We start from the raw sequence: 20,776 nt of genomic DNA, 5'->3' as shown, positions 1-20,776 counted from the left end.
TTTGTAATTTATTTTAATTCGAAGTTCATCATTATTAAAAAAAAAAAAAATTTCATTTTATTTCTTTTTTTCCAGCTTGAATGTTGTGGTGTTGATAATGAAGGCTGGGAGATTTATCAAGAATCTATGTGGTATCGCAATCAAAAAGGTTAGTAAGTACCAGAAGATGGTTTTCATAAAATTGATGTTTTGATAACAAATGTACAAGCCTCACCACCCGACACCTTGCTTACTCACAGTGTAACAAGGTTTTTTTTTTCCATAAGTTGTTTTGAATTAAGCAAACCAAAATCAAATATCGAATTTCATCCTAATTACAGTGCAGCTCAATGTGGCGAACATGCCAAAATGTAAACTGCATGGTATCCAATTTTATCAATTGCTACAAAATTTGGTGCTTGTCCAGAACTCCCCCTATATAAAAAAACAAAAATAAAGAAAACTTTTTATGTATATACCCATGACAGAAAGAAAATATATTAAAAAAAAAAAAAAACCCACTTAATTTGATCAAGTGGTTTTTGAAGTAAAACAAAATTAAATTTTATGGCCAACTAAGAAGCGACTGGCTCATGACACTATTTTGAAAATGGTCTGAAGAAACAAGGGAGATCATTTCGACATAATTAAAACTTACAAGATTTGTGCTGCTCTCTTAAAAATTATTTTTTTTATAAAAATAACACTACTTGATCAATTAGCATAATTTTGGGACACAATATTTTCGTTCTGTCAAAGATATGTACATCATACAGATTTTTCTTTATTTTTTTAATATCTTTTTAAATTATCTTTAGTGTACAATTATTTATATTTGTTTGAAACTGTCTAAATTGCACTTAAAATGTTGCTCATGGCTGTTTGGTACAAGAGAAACAGCCTACTGAAGGTGGCCCACAACCATGAATTTGGAATAGCGATGTGTGAGCAAGAAAGTTCAATATCACCTGATTTTCTATATCATAATACATCATTTACATTGGCTTTGATATGCCATTACTTGAGATAATATTTAAGTCCTCTTTGATTATTCTTTATCTCTGTTATCTTCAACTTTGTTCATACCATTGTCCATTGACTGATGTGATATGAATGTTGTTTCCCAATTTCTCTGTCCCATTATCATTATAATATTTTGTTTAATATCCATTTTATATGCTGGAATTTGTTGGATGGCTTTTAGAAAGTGACTTCCAAACTAACATATCTCTGACCGGGTCTTTATTTATCCCTCTTTTTCTCTGGTTCATTATTACTTCCCCTGTTTTCTCCTTGGTATTTCTTTGCCAACTGGCCCTCCTACCTCAACTATTTGTACATTCACTAACCCAAGCAATATCATCCACTTTTTTTTCTGATGTGACCATACCAACAAAGTTGCCTGTTCTGCACACATTTCCCTATACTGTCCAGAGTTACTTCCTCTGAGGTCATCAGACCTAAACTTGTTTTTAAGACGTGCATTATACATCCATAATATTATTCCTATATCAATCCTCTCCATGCAACCAATGTCCACAATCCTCATTGGCCTGGTATCACTTCCATGTCATCATGCTTGGTACACACATTTGGTAGACTCTTCCATTGGTCGACACTGGTAATGCACTGGATTTCAAATAATCTTAGTTTTTATTATTATTTCCCCTTGCATGGTTTTAAGTCGGGATGCCCACGTCCATTCCCTTATCACATTACATGTGTTGGTACTTTTAATTTCTGTTGTATGAATCTGTATCCATTGCAGGAGATGATCGAGCTTATGTTCCTGCATCTTGTTGCAAAAACGTTCATGTGAATAAATTAGTGAGGTTAAAACAGTGCCAGAAGTCAAGGATGGGACCCCCTGGAACCCCTTCAGGGGCCAAAAATGATTATCTCTTTTACCAAGTAAGTTGACATTATGTATCTCTTTCTGATTAAATGTTTATTAGACATGTTTTTTTTAAAAACCTCAGCTGAGTTATTATACATATTTGTTTACTTTCTGAAGATGAGGTTTACCTCGAAAATTCAAAGAACATAACTCCACCGATAGCATCCTGGTTCGATGCATTATGTTAGTAAATAAATAATTCATGATTGGAAATTATTGAAATCTTTTATTATTGTTATTTGGTCTTTTTTAGCTTGTCTCATATTCAACTGTTTTTCTACAAGACTGCATTGCCATAACCTTCAAACACGGCTCTTACATACTGCACAATGTTTTAAGCAAACTACAACATCCTCTTCTCTTTTGTTATTTTCTTGATCTTCCAGACAAAATACAGGAAATTGGTGAGGCGAGTGTGTGTAATGAATAAATCTATATATCTATAAAAGTGTGTGTGTGAGGACACTTCTCAACCTATGTACTCAACAAATCTTTGATCTACTGACTTGAAACTTAGTATGTAGGATATTCAGACATGTAGAAAACTTTTTAATCGGTTTTTATCCGGAAGAAAAGGCTGGGTCAAAATTGAAAAATTGATACGTAGTGGGTGATCAAATTTTTATCTGTTTGCTGTTTCATAGATGCGTATGCATGAATGGTTCACATGACAGATTTCTTATGTTAAGAATAAGTAGGTTTGAAAACACTTTTTAAAGATTGTTTCAAGCTGGCCTAATAGTTCTTGTACTTGACTCGCTGTCTATAGATTTTTGGTTTCGATCTCAACTTTAGTATTTTTTTTTACTTACAAGAAGTGAACTGTTTATAAAAACAATAAATATAATATTTATGCATATCAAGTAGGACTTATTGTACTTGACCCGCTGTTTTTAGGTTTTGGTTTCGATCTCCGCTTAAGTATGTTTTACTTACAAGAAGTGAACTGTTTAGAAAAAACATACTCATTTGCACGTGTTTCAATTTCTGTATGAATTAAAATATAATATGCATATTTTACAACTGGATAACGCTGGGTGGCCTGCTAGTATAATGATAAATGATAAATGAAATAATGATAAATAAAACAGATGCATGCATGCATTTATGAAAATATTTAACCGATAAACTCTTAAACTACATAACACTGAAATTAACAAGAAAAAAATTAATCGTATATCAAGGATGATAATGAGTTAAATCTTTGTTTGAATGAATAACACATTCAGAAATATTTCAGCAAGTTGAAGAAATACAAAATGTTCATTTCAACTTGCCAACATATCTGTATTAGTTTTTTTCATATGCAAATTCATTCAAAGATTTAATTAAAAAAAAATTTTTTATCTGTAAATAGCTCAAACGGTAGCGAATGAAGTTGGAGCACTAAATGTTTTGGTTTTGATTCTAACAGATGCCACCCAAGTAATTTTTTTTTTTTACTTTTAAAATTGTACTATGTATTATATACAATAGAGAATTGGTTCTGTAATAATGAATACTAAATCTGTATTAATTAAAATATATTTAAGGTAAAGTTGTGCACCTCCTAGTTTGGAATATATATGCAAATAATATCCATAGATTTTAGAATGAGCCTAGAAAGTAAAATTAACATTTTAAAATAGGACTTCAGAGCGCTTTGCCACATGCTTGAGAACAAAATTCAGCCATCTGAGTTTGGGAACTGATCATCAATTGTTTCGAGTCATCATATTTGTGGATTAGCAGAAATATTTGCTAAAGACATCTTCACATATGATAAGCATAAGACTGGCTAAAACCTGCATTTTCTTGTGATCAAAATTGATCTCCCACATCAACAGTACTTAATCTAATATGTTGAAACTTGATGTAGTAGAAAAACGGCATAGAAGGTAGTCATGTTTTTATGGGAACTGCTCTAGACAAGGCATGAAGCCACTTGGTGTTCTGTACTTTTTAGTAAAATAGAACCCCGGGATACGGTGGCCCTAGAATGTTTTTTTCAGATAACTATGTGGAATACAATGTTTTTCCGGCCCCTGATTACAGTATTTCCCGACCTTACGGTGTTATTTTTAATGTTATTTGATTATATGCATGTGTATTATATACGGTACTGTATTTTGTTGCTAATTTTTAATGCTGTTCTATTGTACTACTTTAAGAAAACAAAAAATAAAAAAAAAACAGCCAATGACAAAAATTTGTTGAATAGATTCTGACCTAGAAAACTGCAATTCTTCTACCTTTGTCAGAAAGGACAAAATAAAGACAACGCGAGTTACCAAGCTACTGAAAATAAACCCAAGGTCCACTTTCTCCTCTTTTCCATAATTTAGTCTTTCTTTGTGTTGCAATATTTTTAATGTAACTAACAAGACATGGTTACAAAAAATTGGAAGGTTCTATTTATAGACAGGGGTGATAAGAGCTGACCAATCAAATGGAAAGATGCTTTGCTATCGACCAATCAGAAACTGGAATCACTCCATAAAACATTGAATATTTTAGAATTCTGCACATACATTTTCGTTCTTCACACAAGAAGAAACTCTATTCTTAGTTCAGAACTTGAAACAGATGTGCTACCACAGGTTTGCTCTATTCTTTGTCTCAGAACTTGTATGGACTGGCTACCCCTCTCCCTGAAACTTTTCTAGAACTAAAAATGGCTGACAACTGAAAACTTTGTTTGTCTCCTTTGTTTTAAATTAAAAAAATGTTTACTTGAAAACAATATACTAAGAAATTGTAAATAATACTTGAATTCTAGTCTAGATCTATAGTTAAAAAAAAAAAGAATTGTGCAAAATTGACATTCATGAGATTGTAGTAAAAAGTTTGCAGGTAAGGGAGATTACTCTTTTAGACTAGACTTCAAAGGATTTATTGAACAACTAATTCTCAACATCTATGTTCTATTGATTGTCTAAAACTTGACTGCCTGTTCTCTCCAATTTGTCCTTCTAATAGCCGCTATTCCCCTCAAATGCAAATTAATTCCACTCCTCTACAAAATTAAGTTGGTCTTTTCTTTTTCTTTCCCTGATCCTGCCACTTTAGAAGCCAAACAGAGGTGCAGTTACTTGCGTGAGAATTACCTTTATGGGGAGGAGGTCATTAGTTTTTAGGGATGTGTTCATGCCAGTTTTAGAGGTTTTACTTGAGGGTGTTTTGTAAGGAGAAAGATATTTTTGGGATAAGCTGGATTCGTATAAAATTTTCAGGTATTATAATCAAATATGAGAAGAGCGAGAGACATTGTCATACAGTAAACAAAATAATGAGTTAAGAAAATGCTTGCAGCAAAATGTAGTAGGCAAAAATCAGGAACAAAGATAGGAAATAGTCAGTTTCGCCCTGCACCGGCCACCTCTAGAAGAGAGGGATTTCTTGGCTGTAATGACCGTAAAGAAAGAAGAAAAAAAAAAAATAGGCAGAAGAAAACTCGCTTCTCGCAAATTTGTGGTTCATCACAAAGAACAATCCAACTGCCAGAACCACCTACACACAATCTGCAGGACACTCCCTGACTGCTTCCCAGCGTCTTGCCTTTATAGCGGCAGGGAATTATATATTTATATAATTGTGCAAGAGCACAAGCTATTCTGCGAGAATTGCATGGGGTCAACACCAATAAAAACCCATGAACACCATCTTGAACTCTCTTTCCCCTCTTCCCGCAACACAACAGACGTATCCGAGGTTATTGCCAATTCTGCTACATGCATGTATTCACAAGAAATAATTTATATATGTTTAAAATGGAAGTGTTCGTGATTATTTTTTGAGTTTTTGTGAAAACCAGGTTCTTTAGCCGAGACAGAAGATTGGAGCCATTACTTAAGAGCTGGGAGTTTCAGGGGTCAGGAAAATCATATTCAAAACTTCTCTGCTCATTTTTATAAATTATAATTCATTGAAAGTTGTTTATAAGAGTTAATGTCCATTTGTTATTGTATTAGTAAAATATTTCAGTGAGATGGATGAGAAATATTTCAATAAAGTTTATATAGATTGACAGGTGATACTGTGATGAGTTGTGTGCGACTGTGTGTTCGTTAATGTTTGTATGCGTGAGTGGGAGGAAATGTTGCAGAGATGAGCATCTATAGTGGGTGTCCAGCGACATCGGTCTGTAGAGCAGGGTCAAATAGGTCCACTGGTTTATTGAAGAAAGATCTGGCTTTTAAAGAATGTAGGCAGCTCCCAGAAATTCAAAAAGGTTTTGATGGGTCCAAAATATAATTGTTTTCATTTAGGATAGTGTATGCACAGATGGTATCCATACTTGCGTTTATCCATTTTGACTTTGTACATCGATGTTTTCACACCTTCTATATCTCTATCTATACCCCTCCCCATCTCTATCACACAAATGGCAGTGCCTTTAACGGATACTTCTGTATAAAATCGTAAGGGTAGCTTCCTTGTTTCTGCCCTTCTCACTAGCACAACTGCCATCACCACCTGATGATTTCATCATTGTCTTATCTGGTTCTGAAGGCAGCATTTCTGAATTTATCTTAAGAGGCAATAGTAGGTTATCCTTTTTTTTCATCATCGTCTGAGGTGGAAGAGGCGCAGTGATGAGTGGTGGACATCCGGCCAATGATAAATGTTTGATGGATAGATTCTAACCCAGAAAATGACAAGTCTAACCCAGAAAATGACAATTCTTCCTTGTTTATTTGAAACATCACTCATTGAATGTGAGGACTAAAGGACAAAAAGGAAGCGTGTTCAGTTTCTACTCTCTTTATTAAAAAAAAAAGTGTACATCCGGTTGTCGGTTTCAGATTTATGTCTAATATTGCCTTAACATAATATTTACTTCTTCCTGTAATAGTTTAGTTCTTTCCTTTTTTTTTTTTTTTTTTTTACTTGAAAAACATGTACTGACAAATTGCAAGAAATATTAAGCTGAATTCAACCAAAAAGTGTCTGCATTTATAATTTGAAAAAAATAAAATTAAATTAAAAAAAAATATAATAATGTGAAATAGACCTTGCATTTTAAGATTGTAGTAAATATCGAAACACAATGTAAAGAATTTGTAAGGGAGATAACTCTTTTTAGAATAGACTCAAAAGGATTAAAAATGTTAAACATCCAAACTTCTTTGATGTTGTAAAACTTTCTAATTCTGTTTACCTCCAGGCTTTAACCAGAACACATGTGACTATGACACCACGTGTGAGGAAGAGTAGATTTTCTCTTATGATATATAAGCCCAAACAAAACTATATTGGAGACAGACAAGATGCATCTCTAAGCGACCATACCCGTCAGATGGTGAAATGTGTATTATGTCCAAACTGACCATCTCAAATCATGCTCGGAATTCCTGTAAATCAATCATATTAACAACAGAGCTCAGGATCATCATCATATCATATGAATACAAAGATTCTATTATTGGCATTGGTTTCCCCGATATTGGCATTTGTTTCTCTGATGTTTTCTAGTCATAATTCTTTCTAGAAAGATATCAGGTACTTATGAGAGTGACCATGAGAAGGTTGCCAACATTGTAAGTGAAAGTAATTTTTGCAAAACAAACTGGATTCGAACTTGGAACACCCACATCGTCAGTCTGTGTTGTTAATCATTTGACCACTGTTACCTCCCAGTTGTTAAAAACTGGAATACCAGCCGTTTCATTAAAGTCAGTTCATAAACATACTTTACACAATGGTGGAAATTTGTGTTTGATTAATTTTGAATTGATTTGCAATTAATTTTTGTAGCAGCTTTGAATTTTTTTTTATTAATAAATTTGAAATTAATCATGAATTTACAGAATGTTTGGTTACTTCACGAATAATATAATTCAATAATTGCAGTTGTACAAAAAAAATGTATTTATAAGATATTTTAAGGATTGGCAACTCTTCCTGATTGCTTATTTGAAAATAGGTCACCATATTTAAGAGGTTGGAAACCACTGGTTTAGGCCATTATTAAAATATCTTGTTCCCTGTTGATTGAGGAATAGTCTTGGTCCTGTGCAGTTCTGAGGTCCATCCTCCCAGGCTTTGCTTTCTCCATTTAAGAAATGGATTAAGTTATTGCAAATCATCTGAGGTGCTTCTATTGTGGAATTCTGATGTGACTTCCCAGTAATCTTGGCAGGCCAAGGTATTCTTCCTCTAGGGCACTGGCTTTTCAAATCCAATCATCTTGCCTCGGGAGGGAGTTAAATAATTCTATTCCACATGATGCAATAGAAAATTAAATACTCAGCACAGTAAATCCTAACTACCCATGTGGGGGTATAGAAATACCCAGCTTTGAAACCAAGTGTGGGGCTAACCCTCTCTGTGTTGATGGATCTGTAGATCTTGTCAGGTCATCCATTTAGAAAAAGGAAAACTCTGATTGTGCCACTGACCTCATACGTCTTGGCACCAAACAGGGGAGGGATGCCTCATCAGTCCTGGTCGACAACCTCCCTAGAGCTGATGACTCAATCAAATCACTGGCTTGTAAACCTAAACTGCTCAAGGAGTAGGTAGACTCTGCCCATTTGCCCAGCCTTCATACTCCTTCTTTGCCTATTAGCCAGAAGCAGAGGTGCGATCATAGGGACATTAGAGATGCTCAGTGCTTGGCCTTGTTAATGAACGCCATCCGCCACACCTGCCTCATTTCATTGCTCTAAAACTGGGCATCTAGAGGGTGCTTGTTTACTATGTATGCTAACATGATTCGACTGGGCAACTCTTGTCTGATAGGTTTGAGGGTATTGGTTTGACAGTTTGTCTGGCTGCTGTATTCTGACTGACATTACAAGAGCCTTAACTCTTTGGTAGTGCTTAGAGCACAGTTGTGTCATCAGTTGTATAATATTGAGATGTTTGTAGTGCCATGTTGTGCATGGAAATGAACGCTGCACTCATCTTCGGTGAATGAGGAGTTGGCCGATGGTCTACTTGTGTTGCATGATGGTGGCAATGCACATCCACTTTGCCAAGCAACTTAAACTATAAAAATGGCAGCTCGATCCAAAATAATAATCAAACCAGACACACACTTGAACAATGCTTCGACTCCTCTCTTGAGGCTTGCATTTACAAATATCCATAGACTTAGAACTAACTTGGACATGGGAAAATCATTTCTCTTAGTAAACTCCCTGGACATCTTAGCATTAAGTGAAATTAACTTGCATTCCTTCATCCCTTCTAATCACTTTAAAATGTCTGTTATCTTCCACTTTGTCACAAGGACTCTGACAGACCTGCACGGACTTGGAGTTTATATTTGTAATACCCTCCCTATAACTATGGAATCTAAACTAGAATCAGATGATCAGGCCTTCATGTGCGTTAAACTAATTTTACAACATAGCATTAGCTACTTACATTTTCGTTATCACTCTCCCTCAACCTAAGACTGTACTCTAATCAATCACGTCTCTGATAGCATAGATGTAGCACTCTTAGACACTAGTGCCCAAATACACGTATTTGTTGACTTTAATGTCCACCACAGTAGTTGGCTTGGCTTCTCTAATTACACTAACACAACTGGTAGCATCACACATAACTTTTCTATATCCTATTTCTTGACATAAATAGTAACATTCCTGACCCATCTCCTAGATCATCAGGACCAACAAGCCCCACTTCTGGACCTATTTCTGACTACAGTTCCTGAGGATTGTGTAACAAATGCCCATTGCCCTCTCGGGAATGCTGATCATGCTATGATAATGACAAACATCACCCTAAACTCTCAACTCGAAGTTAAAGTTAAGTTAAAGAGCCACTGCTCAAAACAACAGGGTTCTACAATAAGGCTGACTGGGATACCATCAGGGATGCTACATAGGGAAATATATTTTCTCTTCCTGCTTAACACAAATGAGACCATTGAATGGTTCAAAGTGTCAATTGAAGCATATGTTCCTGACATGTAAGTTTTATAGAAAACCTCACTCTCCCCAATGATTTATTTCTACTTGTGCAGCTGTCATTGCTCAAAGGCAGCATGCATACTGCAGATTTATCCGACATAAATCCAGTACAAATAGACAAAAGTTTATAGAAACTAGAAGTAATTGTATACCAAACCCACCAGAAAACGCATTGAAGTACAGAAATTAGGAATTCATAACTTCTGGAAAATCTATAAAAGAGTAGTAAATAATGGGCAATCAACAATTCTCCTAGTATCCAGCAATCTTGAAGTAATTTGCATGTCAACCATGAAGGCTAATCTGCTTGCCTGCAACTCTACTTTGGACTCAGAAAATCACTCCAGAGTTTCCTTTGTGGACAAAAACCACATTAGATGATTTGAAAATCACCCCCTTAAGTACATGATATCATAAAAGACCTAGACACCTCAAAAACCTCTCAACTATTAAAAAATTGCTCCACTGAGATTGCTCCAGTTCTCCAAACTTTTCAACAAATGCCTTAATGAATCTTACTTTCCTGACTGCTGGAAAACGGTTTCTGTGGTATTAGTTTTCAAGAATTCTAACAAAAGAACTGACCCATTAAATTATTGCCTCATTAGCCTTCTCCCTCTTTTGCCAAAATATTTGATTCCATAATTAATCAAATCACTACCTCGCAGCTGCTAAACTTCTGTTTGATCAACAGTATGGGTTTAGACAAGCCTGTTCTACTGCAAACATCCTAACTGTAATCTCTGAACGTCTATACCATGCACTGGATAAAGCAGGGGAGACTAGGGCAGTAGCCCTAGATATATTTAAGACCTTTGACAGGGTATAGCATGATGGTTTTATGAAAATCAAACCCTATGGTATTACTGGACGAATACTTAACATAATTAAATCCTTAAGTGAGAGAAGAATCCAGGATATCCTCGATGGTTGCCCATCAAAACAATATGATATAAATGTGGCAGTACCTCAGAGATCGATCCGTGGATCTTTATTATTCCTGATGTTCATAAATGACCTCCCTAATAAAATTGGCTTTCAGATGGGTATATTTGCTGATGACGCCATGCTCTATAACAGACACTGGGGGGGAAACTAATCAACACATATCCAAAGCAATGGCGGAAACTCTAGAAAAAGACCTGGGGACAAAAATGGATAGTTACATTCAATGCTGCCAAGACTAAGCTCCTTTTCTTTAATAGCTACAAGAAACCTTCTCAACCACTAATGGCCATGGCTAATGATACATTACCTGAAAGTACTTCGGTAAAACTCCTCAATTTACGTTTACAAGGTCAACATTCGCCCATGCATGGAGTATTGTTGCCACATTTGGACTGGTGCATCTACTACTAGTCTCTCCCTCTTAGACAAGGTTCAAAAAAGAGTCACCAACCTAATATGTCCCGCACTATCAGCTAGGCTTTAACTGGTGTAAATACCCCCGACAAGCAGCAAAATTCCACCTCTACACAGTAGAAACTTCAAGATATAAGAAAGCCTTCTACTCTAATAGACTTCATCAGGCGACCTGAAACCTCAACGCCAAAAAGAAAAATGAAAAATCTGAAACAGATGGCTATTTGTAGCGACCATATGTAACTGTTTACCCCAAATAATAAAAAAAAAAATATTTTGCTCTTTTTATTCAGCACTATTTAACAACCTCGTTGTTTTCAGTAGTTCTGACTTTTGAACACCTCATATATATATATATATATATATATATATATATATAAAAAGCATAATTGTATATCGAATAAATCAATATACTTTAAGTTTAACTCAATTAGAATCTAGGAAAGAAATCTTTATCAACATAACTTGTTAATCAATCCAACCACACTGAGTTGTAGAAATTTCCAAGCTGGAATCTGGAGGCGGATTTAACTCACAGGGAGAGATCCACCCCTGAATCAAGACGGAATGCATCAGGTAAATACTGTCTTTACTTGTCTTCTCAAGATTACCATGGCTCTACAATTTGGAGAGCCGTGGTCACCGATGCTGTTAAAATAGAAGGGCCACTGCATGTATGGATTTTTGGAGGAGGATGTATTCTAGTATATATATATATATATATATATATATATATAATAAAAAATACGAGCAAACAGTTAATAAAACATGTTAAACACTTTGAAAAAGAGTTAAAAACATATTTAATCTGAAAAGGAAACACTAGATAAGTGGATAGTCCTTAATCCACGGAGTTTCGAAGAAATACTTTCCATCTCATCAGAGGGTAGGAATAATATATATATATATATATATATATATATATATATATATATAAATGAGATAAGTCACAGATTAGAAATCAAGTGAATTTTTCTGTCAGATATTACATTAAAGTAATACTGTCAGGCCGATCCTAGCCAAAAAGGTAAAGCTCAGTATATAAAAATAGAGCAATATATAAGTTTAATGATTAAAGTTAAATTCTATAGATTAAAATATATACAAATATATTTAAGTTGAGAATTTGTTTGAAACCAGGAATATATGAAGAAAAATTATATTTATTTCCTTAATCCATAGATTTTCATTTCATTTCCTCTGATGATATGATGCATTATTGAAACATTAGTGTGTGTGTGTATATATATATATATATATATATATATATATATATACACTGTTTCCTTCCTGTCAGATAATAATCTCTTACTTAAATTGAAGTGTGGCTAACCAACTATTGGAGCTTCTTTCTTGCATATTTCTTTTACTCTGCACCTCTCTCCCTTTCTCTCTTTCTCTTTCACTCTTGTTTCTCTTCCCATATTTTGCAGAATTAATTTCATATTAATGTATTTTTGAAATTTTGGTGTAAACATTGTGTAGCAGTGCGTTTGATCTGTTCCCATTTTTGTAAACAAACATGGATACACCATCGGTTCATGTGTACTGAAAATAGTAACTACTTCCGTTTGTTCAATCACAAACGAAAAAAAACTTTTTGCTACTAAACAAAAGCAACAGATTAATGTTGAAACGAAATTATTATAAACACAGTCACTAAAAATAAAAGACATTTTTGACTATAAGAAATCCGGTTGAGAACTAATTATAGACATTGAATGCTATTTATGCTGTTGCATGACTCTACCAAAAATAATAGTCAAATTGATACGAAATAGGGGATAAAAGAGGAAACAGAAGCAGACCAAGAAAAATAAGACCAAGATGCACCAATATGTAGGAGCAGGAAGAAGATCTTGGGTTTACTTTCGGTAGCTTCATAACACTTGCCTCCCTTATTTTATTCTTTAGTCTCCTCATTTGATTCTGACAAAGGAGGAAGAATTGATGTTTTCTGAGTCATCTAACACGTTTTTTGACCTTGAAATAGTATTTTTTAGCTTTTTTTTTATACATCAAGCGACTTTATGCCTTGTCTGATGTGATTTCTATAAAAAAAATTATCAAGATTTTAGACAATATATTTTGCTTACATTTCTGATTGCACACCTTCCTCTAAGTGTTAGGAATTTAAAAAAAAAAAAAAAAGGAAGAAAATATAACAAAAAAAAAAGAGGAAATAGGTTTATCAGCAAAACAATGGAGAGGAAGTTATTCACCAAGGTACACAAAAGCTGACATAGGATTGTTAATCAAGATGTGGCTGACAAGACTGAACATAAAGGTAGATATATCTAGAGTTTACAGGCATTTTGGGGAGTGGCAATGAGTTTTACCATGGGGATAGTTTATGAACCGTCATGGGTTTTGCAGTACATCGCAAGTGAAAGCTAGTTGTGGCTCTGAGTAAAGTGAGATGAGGTGACAGCAACTGATGAACATGGTCTTTATAGAAGACGTAAATGTGAACTCAGAGTGCAACTATTTTTTGCAGAAAGTGTTGGAGTTTGTGTTTTTTGTGTTTTATTTTATTTTTACATCATGAACAACTGAATGCTGCCCTTGGCAGTCACCAATGCGAGAGAAGACCACAGAGAAACAATGTTAAGCCAGCATTTGTTGTCGAGCCACGGGGCACATGTAATCTTGTACAAGTGAAGTTGTTTTCTAAATTAAAACCAAACTTAATTTCATTCCCCCTTTTTCTTTCTATTAGGGTTGTTACGAGGCTGGCTATAAATTCGTCATGGATCAAGCTGGACTCATCTTGGCTATCGGTTTTTCTTTCTCCATTATTTTGGTAAGTTTCAAGTTTTTTTGTTTTTTTTTTTAATTATAATTTCAAAAAATTGTATCTTCCTTCTATTTCCATAGTTATAAATTGTACTTTCATTTTTTTTTTTTTTTTTTTTCCAAAATTTTTCTGATTTCAATTCTAGTTGATGGCACCCATATCATATTTTTTATAACTCTTGAAATCATTACTATATAGTGGATAAAAATCGATAGAGAATTGGCTCTATAATAATAAATAAGCGATCTGCATAAATTGAAATATCTATGCATATTTTATGACCGGGCAACGTCGAGCGGCCTGCTAGTAAGTTATATTTTCAAATTAAAACTTTTTTTTTTGTATCTTCTATCTCCATAGTTATTAATTAGATTCATAATGAAAAAAAAAAAAAAAATGAATGCACATTAGTCAATTTTTTTTTGTTTTTTTTACATGTCTTTTTCACATCGGATGTGGGTTGCAACTGTGTTTCTAATCGAAACTGAAGAGAACTGAATTCCATCATTAAAGAACCCTTTTTATCATGCTCTCTCTTTCTCTGCCTCACTCAGTCTCTCTCTCTCTCTCTCTCTACCTTTCACTTGGCCTCTCTGTCACAACTGAGAAAATTTGCTGATGCATTCATTACTCCACATTTCAATTATACTAGTCATCATAGGAGCAACTGGGCTTATGAAAAAGAACTTTAAAAAGTACATAGCAAGCATACCCGGTGAACCAAGTGCAAGTGAAATACAAACGATTGCACTGAAAGGGACGGCTAGAATCCAGAAAAGATCTCTTGGTTGGACTCACTAAAATAGGGGTAAATGTCAGACATCTGGTTGGATGTCCCATCCCCTAGAAGAAAAAGTTTAAGAAAAATGAAAAAAAAAAGAGAGAAACAGAATATCTCTCTTTCTTGGGCTTCTCCTTGCTACTGGACTCAGACAGTGCCAATTCAGGAGAGATGTGGTTGGTAATTGTGCAACCATTGCCTCACAATTACATGCACAGCTACTCTTACAGGGTTATCCATTATCTCTTGAGACTGAATGGAGGCATCGCATATAGTGGCATTACCACTCCTTAACAATACTACATAACATGTACCTGCAATACTGTAGAAGAATATATTAACTTTGTGGAGGTGTTTGGGGCAGTTTTTGACTTTTGGTTGGACACAAATGCACGCACGGACAGCTTTTTTTTTTTTATATGAGGGATGTTCCAAAAGTAAGGCATCAAATTTTCTTCAGCCTGAATAGATCATAGGGATAGAAAATTGCATTGTTATGATGAATGAACTTATGCATTCACAACCTGAAAGTTTCATCTCTCTTTCGCAGATATTGACAGCGCGAGACTCCAAGAAACAATTTCTGTGATGAATGTGCATCAAAAGCAGAGATGCCTCATTGAATTTTTGGCAAAAGTGCATTGAGAATGGTGTTGACTATGTAGAAAAATAAATTCTGGAAACAAATGGTTGCTTGTTTTAATGGTATACTTATATTACTTATCTTTGTAGATTTTCAACGTTTTGAGTTATTAAAAAAAAAGAGGCTTTACTTTTGGGACGACCTTCATATAATACATAATATACAGTGTCCTTTAAACTAGAGGAACTACTAGGTCGTTTGCATCTCAACAGAGGTGTTTGGTGGTCGAAATTTTGCGGTGTGAGTTAATTACGCAGTAAGGGCTTGCTTAGTGCTGAGTACTCCCTAAAATAACCTTCAGAACTGGTGCTCGGCTCGCATGAGAGATTATTTTTGATTGGATAAGTTAAAATCAAAATTGAATTCTTGCTCCAATCTTAAACATCAATCAACATATTTCAAACATCAGTTTTGAAATCGGAAAAATTGATGCATTTTTTTCCGATGCCAAAAACGATTCTTTTGTGTGTGTGCGTTTTTTTAAAAAACTTAATTTTCCATTGTTGGTACTAATAATGCGATTGATTTTAAACTATTAGTAAAACTATAATCTATATATACCCCACCTCACCCCACCAGTGTATTACATTTGCAAAGATATATGGAACATAGGTTTTAGCAGTAATCCTAAAAAAACAAAAAGAACGTTATAACTAAATATACTGGGTACAATATAATAATCAATAGAGAATTGGCTCTATAATAATAAATAGGAAATCTCAATATATTAAAATATATTTTATGGCTGGGCATTGCCAAGCGGCTTGCTAGTTGTGTAACCTTTTTACTTTAATTAAAAGTAAAACGTAAAAAAAAAATGGTTTCAAGTTAGGAAAAAAAAATAGAAAATAATTAAAAAAATATAACATGGTTACACTAGACAGCAACTTTTTTTACTTTTTGAATGTGGTCTTGATTTCTACATGTGATTTTTTTAAATGTTGTCTTAATTTCTACACGTGATTTTTTTGACTGTGGTCTTGATTTCTACATGTGATTTTTTTAAATGTTGTCTTAATTTCTACACGTGATTTTTTTGAATGTGGTCTTGATTTCTACATGTGATTTTTTTAAATGTTGTCTTAATTTCTACATGTGATTTTTTTAAATGTTGTCTTAATTTCTACATGTGATTTTTTGAATGTTGTCTTAATTTCTACATGTGATTTTTTGAATGTTGTCTTAATTTCTACATGTGATTTTTTGAATGTTGTCTTAATTTCTACATGTGATTTTTTGAATGTTGTCTTAATTTCTACATGTGATTTTTTGAATGTTGTCTTAATTTCTACATGTGATTTTTTGAATGTTGTCTTAATTTCTACACGTGATTTTTTGAATGTTGTCTTAATTTCTACACGTGATTTTTTGAATGTTGTCTTAATTTCTACATGTGATTTTTTTGAATGTGGTCTTAATTTCTATATGTGATTTAGATTGTATTTTGCTGAATCAGGAAATGGCACTTGTTTCTTTCCATCAGGGCAGGAAAAAAACAGATCTTGTGACAAAATCGATTACATTTTTTTCTGGCTGATTGTTGTCAATACATACAGGGTGACCCAAAAAAAAACAAAAGCTAAATGGAGGCCATCTAGAACATATGCTGTAGAACGGAGAAAAAAAAAGGCCAAAGACCCTTGTGTTTTGATGTGATGGTTTGAATATAATAAACTAGTTATGACCAAAGTTTCATTTCATTCAGACAAAACACTAAGAAACTGGATCCAATTAGAGTTGGGGCCCGTATTTTTGGGTCACCCTGTATTCTAAATATATTTTTAGAAAAAAAATATTTTGCCAACAACATTTATTGATAGAAATACCGATTACTGTAAACTGAATGGTTGGCATTGATAAACGTATAAGTATAGATAAATTGCTGTTTAATCATTGTCCAAACTCCTGGAATGCTCAGCAACAGGGAGGTCTCTCTTCAATTTCCAATAGTAGTCGGCCATCATGACTGCATCCCTGTAACCCTGATACCTGATCTCCATATCATTCAGATAAAATGGAATCTCTTCCCCCTGCTAATCACTCATTGATCCCTATGTCAAAATAGCGCATCTTGATGCTCATATTGCAGCCCAGGTTTCTGAAAGCAGTCAGCATGTTGACAAGTTCTGTGTAGTTTCTGGCCTTATTATTGCCAAAAAAAGTTCTTTGGCCTTATTATTGCCAAAAAGAGTTCTTTGGCCTTATTGCCAAAAAAAGTTCTTTGGCCTTATTATTGCCAAAAAAAGTTCTTCGCTACCAGAACAAAATCCTTCCACGCTTCGTTCCAGAGTTCAAAACCTCTGGATCTCTGAGCTGCTGAATCTGAGAACTGTCAAAGATGCCAACTTTCAACTTCTCCATGGTCAATCCGGGAAAAACCTGGCACAAGTAAGTGAAGCAGTCACTATCCAGAGCCTTCGTGAACTGCTTGATTAAGCTGACCTTAATGTGTAGTGGTGGGAAGAGTATTCTATCTCTGTCCACCAGAGGGACATTGATGACGTTCTTTTCTTTGCAAGACACCAATTCTTTTCACATAGGCCAGCCCTTCTTCATGTATGCTGAGAACCAATTTTTTTTTATGATTTTGAGGTTTTGTAACTTCAAACTGATCCCTTTTCGACAAAATCACCCATAACTATCGGACCTGAATACTTCTTGTCATTAAAATAATAATTTTCAATCAAAACATAGCATTTTACCCAACCAACTTCTAAAAGGCCCCGCACATACATACAAAACCAGAAAAAAAAAAAAACGACATTTGAACATAGCTCAAAAACTTGACTTGATATTTTATTTTTTATAAAGGAACCACCACTTATCAAGGCCCAGAGGCCATTCAAAGATAAGGATTAAAGAGTGTACAGTTTCAAAGCGACAATATCATAGCAATCGCTAGAAGTGCAAATTTAACAAATTGGACCACCTAAGGATAACGGCTCATCAAGAGCCTGCTTACATTGGGCCTGAAGATTTGAGGAAAACCAATATGATTGTTTTTGATTCAGGGCATCAGATTCGTCTTGAATTAGCTGAAAAAATGCAGACAACAGATTAGTTGTTGACCGATGTTATCTACAAGATAGAAAATTTGAAATAATTTATGGTACAGATCTAAATTTTCATATGCAATATGTGAACCACTTAATCAAATATGGTGTCAATTGAAGCAAACTAACTGATAGTATCAAAATAATCTGGTAAATAGGGAGACAATACATAGATTTTTTTTTTTTTTTTACATGGGGGTCACCACTTATCAAGGCCCAAAGGCCACTCAGGGATAAGGATTATTGCGTGTACAGTAATCAATGAGATAGTATTGTAGTAATCATTAGTATTGGGGGTTTTGATAGTGTCTTAAGGGGGCGGTTTGTCAGGAGTTTGTTTATGTTGGACTTGAAGACGTCCAAGTTGTAGTCAGGTGGGAAACAGGCAAGCGGCAGAGAGTTCCACTGGCATGCAGTTCTAAGAAAGAAGCTTTGCTCATGGAATCTACGTTTGGATTTAGGCACAGATAAAGAGTGGGGAAAATTATTGACAGTAGTTTCAGCCAGACGGGTGTTTCTCGTGAAAGATTGGCGAGGCGAGACGAGGGATTGTAGCTCAGACGAGCACCTGCCACGGAAATAACGATAAAACAAAGACAGGCTCGCAACGTCTCTTCTGTGGGAGAGAGGTTGCAGGGAAGAGAAAAGGGCACCCCCCACTAAACCACGAAGTCTATTTTGTACTCTGTCAAGGCAGGATATGCTGTTTTTAGCAGCTCCTACCCAGATGTGGCAGCAGTACTCAATCCTTGGACGTACTTGGCTTTTATACAGATAGAGAATTGCATCAGTAGTGAGATATCTTCTGGAGCGGTAGAAGGATCCCACCATTTTCTCAGCGTCCCTGGCAACAGATTTGATGTACGTGTTCCATTTTAGATCAGGAGTAAAGGTCAAACCCAGAAGCTTGTCAAAACATGGAGCCTCTCCAAGACGAAAGCCATCCATTTCAGAGCGTTGATGGTGTAAAGAGAGAAGCTTGGTTTTAGATGCATTAAAAGTGACCAGCCACCTCTTCCCCCATTGTACCACAATGAAACAAACATTTCTCACTTTTTTTTTTTTCTATTTTCAGATTGCTGGTCTTGTGTTGTCGATGTGTCTTTATCGTTTTATACAACGTCCAACAACGGCAGAAGTAGATGATAAAAGTGCTCCTCTCTAGGGAGAGAAATTCCATCTCTTACGAATACATCCTTTATCCTGCTGACAGAAGCGTTGATTGGTTTTATATGGCATAGCAGATAATGTCTTTGGAGTTAAAAAAACAAACAAAAAAAAAACTCCAGCGGCAAAAAAAAAAAAAAAAAAAAAGATGCATCTGTGCAAGAGAGAAGAAAAAAGAAGGCATTTTACTGTGAAGATCTTTCCTCATCTCGACCATCAAATGGCTTGACGTAAAACAAAATTCTTTGAAAATGTCAAGGCTGTATATTTGGACTTGATAAATAGGGGAAGCTTCACTTGCATCTAAACATTACTAATTGTTATGCGAGTGTCCATAAGTTTTTTCTTTTTTTTCTTTTTTTTTAAATTTTTTAATCATCATGCCATACAATCTCTCCTTTCGACACCATAGCATTTATTTTCATATCAAAATTTCAGATATATATCTTTTTTATAGAAACTTAGGCATTTGTCCAGAACTCCACCCCCATGAAAAAAACCCCACCCCAAAATAAAGAAAAATCTTTATGGTCTACATAGCCGTAATGAAAAGAAAATCATGTAAATTGATCAAGTACTTTTATTTTTATAATGAAAATCATTTTTAAGTAAATTTGAGTTTTTATCAATGCCCTCTCCACATGTTAAGAATGGCTTTCTAAAATCTCTCAAAAGTTTGAATTATTTGTAGTTATCTCTCTTGTTCCTTCAAACCGATTTCATGATAGCATCACTTGTTGTTTAGCCATAAAATTTTATTTCCTTACTATTTGATCAATTTACATGATTTTTGGGGTATGATATTTTCTTTACATCATGGTTACGTACATCATATAGATTTCTCTCTCTTTTTTTTCATAAGGGAGAGAGTTCTGAACAAGTACCGAGAATTATTGGTAAAATTGCAGAATGACATTCTGTGTACATATATAAAAATGAAGATCACGATTTAATAAAGGAAAATCATTTTCGTATTGCCATCTTGAACTTAAGTTAGTGTTGGGGGTCAATGAAGGGTATGTTTTAAGTTTTAATAATAATAAAATTATAAATAACAGCAAATACTTTCTAGTATTCTTTAAATCTTGCTTCCAATTCTATACTTTTTTATGCTGAAATGTAAATGCAGAATCTTTTAAAGAAACCAAATGAAAGAAATCCGAACACTAATCCTTAACAATACAAAACAG

At 34.5% G+C, this 20,776-nt stretch overlaps 1 protein-coding gene across 2 annotated transcripts in view; it reads left to right on the top strand.

Annotated features, from left to right (window-relative positions):
* LOC145252526 (CD151 antigen-like) overlaps nt 1–20,566 on the top strand; it is an 89,598-nt gene extending 69,032 nt beyond the window's left edge. For both annotated transcript variants that reach the window (XM_080112074.1, XM_080112073.1), the window contains exons 6-9: nt 76–148; nt 1,748–1,890; nt 13,865–13,948; nt 19,495–20,566. In XM_080112074.1, the coding sequence (XP_079968200.1) occupies nt 76–148; nt 1,748–1,890; nt 13,865–13,948; nt 19,495–19,584 (390 nt within the window). In that variant the 3' untranslated portion in view covers nt 19,585–20,566. The remainder of the gene's footprint in view (nt 1–75; nt 149–1,747; nt 1,891–13,864; nt 13,949–19,494) is intronic.
* The last annotated feature ends 210 nt before the right edge of the window (nt 20,567–20,776 follow it).

The sequence above is a fragment of the Euprymna scolopes genome, chromosome 29 (genome assembly GCF_053919585.1).
Source record: "Euprymna scolopes isolate OS-2025 chromosome 29, ASM5391958v1, whole genome shotgun sequence".
NCBI classification, from domain to species: Eukaryota; Metazoa; Mollusca; class Cephalopoda; order Sepiida; family Sepiolidae; genus Euprymna; species Euprymna scolopes.
This window is presented reverse-complemented; position numbering and strand designations above follow the sequence as displayed.